Source organism: Prionailurus viverrinus, chromosome D1 (assembly GCF_022837055.1).
Source record: "Prionailurus viverrinus isolate Anna chromosome D1, UM_Priviv_1.0, whole genome shotgun sequence".
Taxonomy (NCBI): Eukaryota; Metazoa; Chordata; class Mammalia; order Carnivora; family Felidae; genus Prionailurus; species Prionailurus viverrinus.
This window is the reverse complement of record NC_062570.1, coordinates 38,161,532-38,174,186: the sequence shown is the minus strand read 5'-3', so window position 1 is coordinate 38,174,186 and position 12,655 is coordinate 38,161,532. Positions and strand designations below refer to the sequence as shown.

The window sequence follows — 12,655 nt, the reverse complement described above, 5'->3', positions numbered from 1 at the left end:
AGTGTTTAAACAAATAATTTTGCTGATACATAAGCCATTCCAGAATGTAGAAAAGGAAAGCATATACCCCACCTTGGGTCTTTTTTTAATCCAGTACATCCCTGTGATACTACAGTTGCTGACATACAGAACAGAAAATCGTGTGTTCCACCCAATTGCATTAATGACCATAGATGCGGAAGTAATATACTAGCAAAATCATACACAATTATGTATAATCTAATGAAGGAATGCAAGAAATGTTTGGTATTACAAAGTTTTATTTTAAAAAATTCTTTTTAATATTTATTTTAGAGAGAGAGAGACAGAGTGTGAGTGGGGGAGGGGCAGAGAGAGAGGGGCTAGGCTCCAGGCTCTGAGCTGTCAGCACAGAGCCCAACGCAGGGCTCGAACCTACAAACCACCAGATGGATCATGACCTAAGCTGAGGTCGGACACCCAACTGACTGAACCACCCAGGCTCCCCTACAAAGTTTTATTTTAATAAATACTTCTTAGTGGTTGAGAAGAAGTTTTAAAAAACCTCAAATTGATATTAAAAAACATTTATTAATTTTCTCTTTTCATCTTACATGTGTTATATAATTATTCCAGGTATTTTAGAGAATTATTTAATTCCTTTAAATACTAATCTTAAATCTGGACTCTTCTATTCTCATAGTCTTTTCAGTTGATTTTTTAGTTTTCTAAGTTGTGTGTGTTTCATGTTTATGTTTAATTACACTGTAGTGTCACCGCATACTAGGAGTAAACTGGCTCTATTATAAAATGTATCAATCTCATGTTTGGGGCCTGTAACATTCTAGGCACTAAAATTTGGTGAATGAATGAATTACATTAATAAATGGAAAGGTGTGCCTTGTTTTGAGTTAGAACCCTCGATTTTTAAGACGGCAGTTCTTCCGACCTATTATGCGGTTTCCATGAAGTTTCATGGAAATCGTTGTTTAGGCAAAATGGTTCTGAATGTTTAATTGGTAAGAATAAATAACTTTGAAATGTTTTAAAAGTTTATATAGTGTGGGAGACTGTCACTATGATGTTTATAAGGTTTTAATAGTTAAAATACTGGAATAATGAATCAGAATAAAAATACTGAAACTGTAATTTCAGGTATGTGTGTATGAGACTATGGTAGAAGGTATATGTGTGTTAGTAATAATAATACCTATATATCTTAGTACTTGTGTGAATTTGGTGTATGAGGCAATCGCCCTTTAAAGTTCTTCCTTCAAAACAAAAGTATCTTTTATTTCACATAAAGAATTAAATGTAAGAATATGTGAAACTCTAAGTGTAACAAAAGGAACATGTAAAGTTTATGTATTCTTGACGTTGAAGAGCATTCTATCTTTGTAAAGAACTTGATGCAAAAGATTTCTCATTATAATGATATAAAAAATCAGAACAGCTTTATACCAAAACTGATAGCATCTAAACTAGAATTAATAAACTAATGAAATCAAAGGGGCAACTTTTTCTTAAGGAATTCAAAAGAAAATTGGCCAATAATATATATTTAAAAATCTTCAAACTTTTAATAGAAATGCAAATTAAAATAACCGGTAGTAGCTTTTGTTTCTTAATCAGACTAACCGAAACAGAAATAGTATAATTAATAGTGGGGTGTGTTGGCAAAGACACATACTTTTAATGAAAGTATAAATTGATACAACCCTTTATGAAGGTACTTTACTTTCAAGAGCCTTTCAGATACGGATGCTTCAAATATGGATATTCTTGGACCCAGTAACTTCATTTTTAATTTTTAATTATTATTATAAGGAGATAATCTTTTAAGATGATCTGATTATATGAGGGAATGCTCAGTTTATTATAGTGCTAAAGTGAAAAATCATAAATTTTAATCTCAATTTATTTTGCATATATCAAAAAAGATTGAAAGAAATAACCAAAAATGGTAGTCCTTATCTCTTGGTAGTAGGATTATAAGTTATACACACACACACACACACACACACACACACACACACACGTATGCTGCTTTTTTATATATATTCTTCTTTTATATATTTTATAATCAGAAATTTTTGAAGGTCAGTTTAAAGAGTGATTAGAATTTTTCCTATATAATGAAAAAACTGAGACTTAAAAAAATAATCCTTTTTGTGCTTGATATCTTTAACTCTACAGTGGTATTCTGCATAGGATTCTGTCAATAAAACAGAAAAAGATTGACAGTTAATATACTTGAGGTTACATATGAATTTTGTATGATTAATTTTGTATGATTAAATATTTTTACCATTTTATAAAATCTTTGTAATCTTTTGCCATAATAATTTGTTTACTTGAGTACCTAGCACATTTCAGAGACTCAGAAGATATCTTTAAGTAGGTTTTCAAAAAAAAAATTATGTGGCAATAATTAACATTCCATTGTTCCCAAAGAGTGATTCTCTCCTGGGCCCACCTGTCAATTTTATTTTTTATTTAGATTTGCATATTTAAAAATAATTTTTTTAGTGTTTACTTTTGAGAGAGGGAGAGAAAGAGCACAAGCTGGGGAGGGGTAGAGAGAGAGGGGACTGAGGATCCAAAGCAGGCTCTGCTGTCAGCACGGAGCCTGATGTGGGGCTTGAACTCACCAACCGTGAGATCATGACCTGAGCCAAAGTCAGACGCTTAACTGACTGAGCCACCTAGGGTGCCCCAAGATAAGTATGTTTTTTATTGAACTTTCTCCATATATATTGTTACATTATTCATGTTTGGATTTGGCAGCCATATTTTCTGCTCTGAAGAATCTTCAAGATAAGATTCGACGCTTAGAACTTGAAAGGATTCAGGCAGAAGAAAGTGTGAAAACCTTATCTAGAGAAACAATTGAATATAAGAAAGTATTGGATGAACAGATTCAAGAAAGAGAGAATTCAAAGAATGAAGAGTCAAAGCATAATCAAGGTTTGTTTAATTATGAAGGAAATGAAACTTACAAATACACAAAATACAAAATGAAATACACAAAATGAGACTTGTAAAATTATTCTAAAAGCAAATTCACGATAGTGTTTTCTAGTGGTCAGTATCTTTGGGCACTCCAGAACTGCATTGTACTTGAGTACATTCTGAGGAACACGTGGTGATGCCTTGCATTATATTTACTGATCAAATTCAAGACAGATTGGACTAGCATATAGAAAGAGAATGACTTAGGTCATCTGAATAGGCTTCTAGAGCTATTGGAGAGGGTTTATTGTATACCCAGTATTTAATTCCCATTAACAGCTTGTTACAACTGTTGTATGAGTGAGCTAATTTCTGTTTATGTATTCTGTTTAGAATTGACATCTCAGTTACTAGCTGCAGAAAATAAATGTAATCTTTTAGAAAAACAGTTGGAATACATGCGCAATATGATAAAGCATGCAGAAATGGAAAGGACATCTGTCTTAGAAAAACAGGTATGGTGCCTCACAGATTCATTCACAGCAGTAGCTATGGGGGAAATTAGACTGACATAAAGATCTTTTTTTCTCAGTGAAGACTAATGGTTCTGTTATAATAATCATTTTTCTCCTTTAATCCAAATCACTGATAGTAGTACCACTAGTTCATTTTGAGAAACAACTAAATGTAAGCTTTGAGAAAAATGTGATTTGTTGTTTTAACATAGCTATAAAGAGGCTTCCTTTTTGGATGACCCTCACACACACTGCATATCTTCTGCACACAGCTTTGATAGCTTCTGCTTTTGAACAATGTAACAGCCCACGACTGAAATTACTTGGGATCGTTTATAGGGTGGGGAAGAGGGTAGTCCGTTCAATCTGCCATATGATTGGAAATGGCAAAACATATATAGTAACATAGTCATTCTCTACTTTGGAATATTCCAGTTCTTAGCTTAGAAAGCATATATAAGTGAGATGTTTTGACTAATCTCTATTAAGCATATATATTAAATAACCTTGTTTATTTATCAGTGAATTTTATCATCAGTGAATTTTAAATAGCCCATTTCATAAGAATGGTTCTGATACTGGAAATAAAATATGATTTCGCCAATTTTTAACTTAATGTATTTTTTAAGGGCAGCAAATATCCATAAAGGTGGATTGGAAGGATCCACTAAGGTGGATTGGAAGGAATTAGTAATTGACACAAACTCCTGGGGAAATTACTGCTTTATTTAGTCATATTCATATTTCTGTTAGTATGATATTTATTGCTATAGTCTTATCTATGAAGATATACTATTTATAAATTCAGGTTCTTAGTGTTTTGGCTTTTTACCAATAGACCTCAATTTAGCGTATGTCTACTACTTATCCTAGTTTAATGGTTTACCCTGTGACTGTCAGGGGGCATTCTTTTCAAAGCCTTAATACTAGACCTAAAAATAATAATAATAGATGTTTTGTATAGAATTCAGAGGAAGCATAAATTATAGATACAAAAAACATAATTATTGCCTTTAGAGATTAACTGTGTAAGAGAACCAGACTCATTGAAAGTATTAGCCCATATATCTAAAAACTCTCCGCTGAGTATAACGAAAGTCTCAGGGTATATAGAACCTACTGTTATAATGGTATATAGTAGGAGCGGGATTCCACTTGTATTTATTGATTTCTTTATCCTGTGGTTTCATCTTAACATTGTTTTCCTAAAATTTCTCTGTAGTATAGAAGTTCTGTGAAAGGCCAGATATTACTTATAGTATATTCTAAGTTATGCCCAGTATTAGTTGTGTTTTGTTTTTTTGTCAAATTCTCATGTTTGTGTTTACTACTATTTTCCAGGTTTCCCTCGAAAGAGAACGACAACATGATCAAACACATGTGCAGAGCCAGCTTGAAAAGTTAGATCTTCTTGAACAGGAGTATAACAAACTTACCACAATGCAGGCCCTGGCAGAAGTCAGTGCATGATACTGGTTCTTTTGTAAAATTGATCATTTTATAATACCGGCTATTCATAAGAAGAAAAGTGATCTTGTAGCAAAGAAATAGGAATTTTTAAGAGGAAGAAATGTAAATTTGGAAAGGGTGTTCACATTTTGTAATCTTGATTTACATAAGAAGTTCTTTTTGAAAATGTTGGAAGCTTAAATGTTTTAAGCATCAATAAGACCTGTATCACTTGGTTTAAGTTGTTGCCTTTAGTTTTAATTGATTCACTTGGGAGGTGTTTAATACCACTGAGATTAACATTCCAAATTTAGCTTCCTTGTAGCCTATATGCCTTCATACGGAACTGTATTCTTTGGCCATAGATTTTACCCACAATTCTGTTTAACTACCTCACAGCTACTTCACAAATGACTAATAATGAATCACAGAGGAGAGCGTCATGGTTACTGGCAAGCACAGAGTCATTACTAGAGTGAACAAGCTTGTGTTTACTGTGCTAAAATTTTATAGCACATTCCTGTGTTGCTGTATTAAAATTTTACAAACAGACACTAAGTCTTTCACTAACCACTTTTAATATTTATATCACTAGAAAAAAATGCAAGAGTTGGAAGCAAAACTCCGCGAAGAAGAACAGGAACGGAAACGTATGCAAGCTAAGGCAGCCCAGGTAAGCTGCAGTGTCAGCAGGCAGGCTTCCTAGATTTCATACACCTCTTTGTGTCAAAACAAAAGATTCATTGTGGACTTCTTACATCATTTATATTTTGGAGGAGTCTACTATATAAATTCTCAGACATAGCTTGATATAGAAAATTATTAACATATTTTTGTAGGTGAAGAGTAAAAGTTGAGCAGTTTTTTAGAGTTGTTCAAATTGTGGGTTTTAATCAGCATTTTAAAAAAATCAATGGACTAAAAACCATCAGAGTAATAATACATAAGGATGTAAAACTTCTCACTTGGGTCACTGTTGGAAATGTTGGAAAACCATCATTTAGTTTCCTGCTTACACGTTTTCCTTTCCCTTGGTGGCCTCAAAACACCAGGACAGAAATTGAGGTAGTGGGCTGCCCCAATCAATAGTGACCATACCAATTCACAAAAGCTACTGGATAAGGAAAGTGAGCTCTGTTTGCTCCTAGTCTTTGATTTTAGCCCATGCATTGGCCACCAGGTAGAATAGGTGAGGCAGTGTGAATCCACACAAACATTGAATTTTTATGTATACGAACCAGAACCACATTTCTAAACGATGCAGCAATACTTTTGTTCCCAGTGAGTCTTACTGACAGGCTCAATAAAATACCTTGTTCGTAATTGAAGACTCTTTTAAGAGCTTATTTATTCAAATACCTCCTATTTTCCCTCCCACTTCCAGAGTCTTAAAACATTCATATGTATCTTTTCTCATATTAACACAAGAAGCAAGTCTTGATTCCAGAACAGTTAGGAGCAGAGGGTCTGCAGCTTAGGCTGTGGTCAGAGGCCAGCAGTGTCCTGAGTTCCATTCATATGTGGGCTTGCAGGGCTGTAAACATCTTGTTATCCTTGTCACCTTGTCTGTTGCTTCCAGAACCTCCCAGAACTCTCTGATTTAACATAGTCTCTTTCTATTAAACCTGATATATTTTCTTTCTCAAATATTTACCTTGTGTTGTATTTTTTCCTCACTGTGCTGAGGTCTGTGGTCATGTGGCTTTATTTTTGATCACAACAAGTTTTGAAATGACTTGGTTTCTCTGCCCATTCTACTGTAAGGTCAGCCACTTTATGTCCATTTCCACACTTGTAACATGCAAACTCATAAATTGTGCTCTATATATGTTGTGGTGGTGAGTTTTATTGTACATGAAATAAAATTAAACAAGTTCATTATTTTATTAATTTAAAAAGTTATTTTACAGTATTTTCACTTTTTCATTTAGCAGGCATAATATCAGTTATTATATCAGTAAAGCTTTTTTGAATTCTGAGAGTGAATGCTATTCTAGTAGAATACCAGTGACCAGGGATCGTACGTCATTCCAAGTCAAGCCAGCCTTAACTTGTATGGTCTTGGGCAAGATATTTAACCATTCAGAGCTTGGATTTTACCATTAATGAAGTGGTCTTCATTTTATATCTTCCTAGTGTTGGAGATATCAAATGAGAGAAAAGACAATGAAAGCACTTAAAAATGTTAAAACTCTGCCACACAAATGTATGACCATTACTGGGAAGAATTAAATAAACTGGAAGTTAAAACATTTTTAAAAAGTTGTTACTTTTATACTATTCCAACCCATTGGCTTCATAAGTCTCACACAGTAGTAATTTTATCAGAGTAGTAATTTTATGTTCAATGAATTCTGTCTATTCAGTTGACTGTGTATAAAGCATTGTTAGATGCGTGAGAATGTAGATGCTCCCGAGGGTAGGCATCCCTGTATTCCTTTGTCTCTGAATAGATTCTGTCCCTAAAGAATGCAGTCATTGTGGGAGTTAGTATTCTCGGTATTTCTTTTTAACCCATCCATTGGTTCTGAGTGTTCCAACTCCATCATAATTTCCTGGGGAACTTTAAAATAGTTTTAAAAACAATGAGGTCCAGAGAGGATCCTGACAATCTGAATGTTTCTCCTAAACCCCAGACGATTTTGATACATAAGCTCGTTTGAAAACCATTATTCTAGACAAAGACAAAAGGTGTGATAGTATTTGCTGACGTACCTTCCAGTTCTTTTGGACATAAAATTTCCAGTTTTCATTTTCTTATTATGTAAGGGTGTTAGTTTTTAAAGAGGGAGAAATGTATTTTGCTCTCCAGCCGCTTTGTGTCTGGCACTGATGTAGTTGCCATGTGTAAAAAAGAAGAAAATACTGAAGCATTGGTTTGGATTCAGATATATTGTATTTAGCTCATTAGGTATAATTTATGGAGCAACTACAAATAATGGAGCTAAACGGTTCCAAACTGGGGGGGGCGGGGGGGAGGACAAGTTGTAGCACAGTACTTCAGGATAAAATGAGGGACTTGTATTGATTTAAAATATTTGGGGTGCCTGGGTCAGTTGGGCGTCCAACTTCGGCTCAGGTCATGATCTCACGGCCCATGGGTTCGAGCCCCGCGTCGGGCTCTGTGCTGACCGCTCGGAGCCTGCAGCGTGTTTCGGATTCTGTGTCTCCCTCTCTCTCTCTCTGCCCCTCCCCTGTTCATGCTCTGTCTCAAAAATAAACATTAAAAAATAAATAAATAAATAAATAAATAAATAAATAAATAAATAAATAAATGAAAATATTTGGAAAATGTTCACAGATTGATTCAAGACATAGTTACGCAGCTATGATAATGTTTTTCTGTTTCTCTATTATAGGTTTCTACAGATCTTTACATGGCAAATCTAATAGCTTTTATTTCTGTAACATTAACTTTAGGCTGTCCTGTTTTTCTTAGTTGCAGACTGGTCTAGAAACAAATAGAATTATCTTTGAAAATAAGGCAGCTCCATGTGTTCACAGTGCAAGAAGAGTTAAAAAAAAGAAGTCAAAACCACCAGAAAAGGTATGAAAACAGGAGATTTTGTGCTGATTGTTACTGAGTGTAATTTGTGTGAAAATACTCCTACAATTGTGTGGTACCCAGTCTTGGAATAAATCTTCACTCTCCGTTTCTTCATTGGGAAGATGGGGATAAGTAGTATCTACTTTTAAATTTTACCCTGGTAGTGAGATGGTATATATGAAAGCATTTTAGAGCTGCAAAACATTGCCCAGATCTGTATTATTCAGTATTGCTCAGTGCTTTTATGTATATGTGAATATACATACATATATATATATGTATATATATATATACTGGTTCTTAGACTGTACTTGCTGTTTTGGCAGGTACGATTTTTTTCCTTCCTAGCCTTCCCGAGGCTAAGAGGCATGTTGTCAGGTATTACTAGGAGCTCAAGAATATACCAATATCAGTAAAGCAAGTAGTAGCCCAACAGTACACTGAAATTTTAGATTAGTCATGTGAGTAAACTTGTAAGTAAACTTATCATCATGTGAGTAAACTTGTTATTTTTTGTTTGTTTGTTTTGTTTTGTTTTGTTTTTCCTTTCCATTCAGAAAGGTTCTAGGAACTATTTTACTGCACAACCACATTATAGATTATGCTTGGGGGATATGCCTTTTGTAGCTGGAAAGGTGAGTTGCTCCAACTCTGGATTTTTTTTTCCTTTACAATTTAGCTCTTTGAATTAAATCCACTCATCTGCCTGTATGCCTGTAAATGGTGAAAACATTTTTCTGCCCTTATACTCGTATGGATCATAGTGATATAAGAAAGAGATGGAGGAAGGTTTTATGGGATTGGGGGAGCAGGGAAAAGGCTAGGAGGACTTTAAAGCAGATAAAGTATTTGTGGAAATAAAGATATGAACAATATCACAGACTCTGGTTTAGAGAAGGTATGGTTGTAGATAAGAGTAAATGAAATGGCAAATGGTATTACTTGTAGCGTTGGAATTTTAGTATCAGTCCTGCTCATTTATATTTAAATATAGCAGATATTTAAATAAGTAGAAATCACATCCTATTTGTCCTCACATGCATCATTCTCCAAGAAGCAGTCATAAATAGACCTGAATCTTATGTTCCTTTAGTGTTTAAATGTAGAGATGATAATTTTGTCAAATATCAGGAAGTACTAAGTGATTTCTAATAAGTGCTTAGCACTGTGTTAGTTTATAGCACTTTTTCATTAGCTCTATGTTGCTGGTTGTTTCTTGCATAGATGCCTTGAATACCCAACTAAGTAGTGAGTTTGAGAGGCTTAGGGAATAGATTTTAATCTTATTTATTTATTTGTTTTAACCCCACAATAAATCCTTGGTGAAAGCTTGGGGAGTGAACTAATTTCTAACTTTTCCATTTGCCCTTTGTGGATGTGTGAGGCACAAATCACTTAAAAAAAAAAAAAAAAAAAATATATATATATATATATATGTATGTGTGTATGTATATATACACACACATATACGTGTATATATATCTATATATGTATTTATATTTAAATAATGCCCTTGTCTCTATGCTGTTCTTTACCCTCAATTTAATCTCTTGTTGGATTGCAGATTATCTTTTGACCTGTGTTTCTTCCTTTGTCTCTTAGTCCTACCAACCTGCTTTTGCTTCACCGTAAAATCTGTTGGGTTGGAAGTAGAGGTTCTCAAGGGCTGACCAGCTACATTAGCATCACTGAGTACTGCATTTGAAAAAGCCGATTATGAAGCCCCACCACAGTCCTTCTAAGTCAGAATTTTCTGATGGGGGCCTAGAAAGTTGTGTGTGTGTGTTTGTTTTTACTGTTCCCTGATTTCAGTCTAATGTTCAGTTAGATTTGGGACCCACTTAATAAAGTTCTCTGCCTAGTGTTTTCATTATGTAAATATCCAAAACAGTGGTTGTGTACTCTGTTCAGATGTATTTCTAGACCACTTTATTTAAGTTCTTAAGTGAGTTGAAATCTTTCACTGTGTAAATTCTGTTCATTGCTCTTTTTCTGCTCTCAGGGATCCACATGAGCCCTTGACTGTAGGGAAATATTTAAACTTTTGAAAATAACTTTATTCTCATCTCCTTATTCTATTTTGGGTTATAAACAAACACTTCCTTTTTCTTCAGCTATGAGTGGTTGTTTTTTTGTTTTTTTTTTTTTTTGTTTTTTTTTTTTTTTTTTAACCACCTCATCACTCTCTTTCTAAATTGAATGTAGCCCTCTAAATGCAGTGTGACTAGCACAGAATAGTCTTTGTCACATTCTGGGAGTCTGTCAACTCAGCCTAGCATCATATTAATGTTCTATGGGAAGCTTCATCCTCCCTCTCATTAATTAAAAAAAAAAAAATTTTTAATGTTTATTTTTTTGAGAGAGAGAGAGAACGCAAGCAGAGGTGGGGCAGAGAGAGAGAGGGAGACACAGAATCTGAGACAGGCTCCAGGCTCTGAGCTGTCAGCACAGAGCTCAATGCAGGGCTCAAACTTGTGAACTATGAGATCATGACCTGAGCCGAAGTTGGCCACTTAACCGACTGAGCCACCTAGGCGTCCGGCACTTGTTAATTTTTAATGTTTATTTATTTTGAGAGAGAGGGAGGGAGGGAAGGAGAGGGAGAATCCCAAGCAGGTCCCATGCTGTCAGGGCAGAGCCCGATACAGGGCTTGATTCCACATCATGACCTGAGCCAAAATCAAGAGTCAGATGCTTAACCCATTGAGCTACCCAGGTGCCCTTTAGAGTTAACTGAAGTAACAGGTATTTTCCTGAAGCTTTGGATCAGCTGCTGTAGGTCCTATACTTGTGGATTTAATTATTTTATGCAGAATTTGTAAGTAAAGGAGACTCTATAAGTAGTGTCTCACCCTATCCTATATTATATTAGAATCTAATTCATTATTTGTATTATTCCCAAATATAATTGCCTATCTTCAGTAATTCTCATTGAAGTCATTTAATACAAAGGTTGAAAGGGACAGATTCAAAGATCAGTCTTTTCAATCTGAGTTCTCTTTCTGAAGTTGTTGGTACTCTGTGAAATATTCAAACAGCTAAGAATGTGCTGTCACCTAGCCGAGTGTTCCTCAAACTATTGTGAAGGTCCAGTTTTTATTTTTAATTATACATTGTCATAAACCAATACATATGTAAAATGCAATAAAAATGAATTACTAGAAAAATGAAATTAAAGACACAAAATACACGTCCTGATTTTTAAACTAGATTGAACAGACATAAAATTCCGTTAATGGGTACAATCAGAAAAGTAACAGGAAAAAGAATTTTTAAAACTATATACTGTTTATTTTGAAGCATATATAGGCATTAGTATAGTGAATATATAACTTGTATATATCAAATTACAGGTGAAATAGTGATTGCACATACTCATATTTTCACACTTTAAATGAATACCATGTAGATCAGCATTTAAGTTGTTATTGAGACAAATGAATTTGGTTCTTGATATTCAAGGCTGTATTGATGACTGCATAGCTACAAGGAAGAATGTATAGCTAAACCATTTAATTGTAGTGGAATTTAAATTATCTTGATAAAAACGTAGATTAACTTTTATTTTGAAATGATTCTAGATTTATAGGAAGTTGCAAAAATAATAAAGGTCCATGTACCTTTCACCTGGTTTACTACAATGGTAATATATTACGTAGCTGTAGTATAGTATCAGAACCAGGAGACTAAATCCACAGACCTTATTGAGATTTCTCTAGTTGTACTTGTGTATATATGTGTGTGTGCATGCACACCCATGTACAGGTTAGGTCAGTGTAGTTTTATCACATGTAGGTTCGGTAACCATCACCACTCCGTATCTACAGTTTTGCCATTTCACAAATGGGAGTCATACAAAATGTGACCTTTTGAGATTGACCTTTTTATTCAGTATAACTCCCTTGAGATTCATCAAACGGTTGTGTGTATCCATGGTTCTTTTCTTTCTCTCAGTTAAATATTCCATGGTGTGAAAGTACGACAGTTTAAGGATTCACTTATTGAAGGACATTTGGGTTGTTTCCAGTTTTGGGAGTTTACAAATTAAACCAGTGTAAGCATTGTGTATAGGTTTTTGTGTGGACATAAGTTTTCACTTCTGTGGGATAAATCTCCAGGAATTTGATTGCTGGATTGTATGTGTAGTGTATTTCTTGTTTTTAAACTACCCAACTATTTTCGAGCAACTGTACCATTTTTCATTTCCAGTAGCAGTGTCCCAGAGATGGAGTTT

The 12,655-nt window shown here is 34.3% G+C and overlaps 1 protein-coding gene across 1 annotated transcript in view; it reads left to right on the top strand.

The window, feature by feature from the left end:
• CEP57 (centrosomal protein 57) overlaps positions 1-12,655 on the top strand; it is a 40,837-nt gene that overhangs the window by 20,797 nt on the left and 7,385 nt on the right. Inside the window, exons 3-8 of the mRNA XM_047824226.1 lie at positions 2,746-2,925; positions 3,304-3,425; positions 4,767-4,883; positions 5,470-5,547; positions 8,314-8,421; positions 8,979-9,056. Of these exons, the coding sequence (XP_047680182.1) occupies positions 2,746-2,925; positions 3,304-3,425; positions 4,767-4,883; positions 5,470-5,547; positions 8,314-8,421; positions 8,979-9,056 (683 nt within the window). The remainder of the gene's footprint in view (positions 1-2,745; positions 2,926-3,303; positions 3,426-4,766; positions 4,884-5,469; positions 5,548-8,313; positions 8,422-8,978; positions 9,057-12,655) is intronic.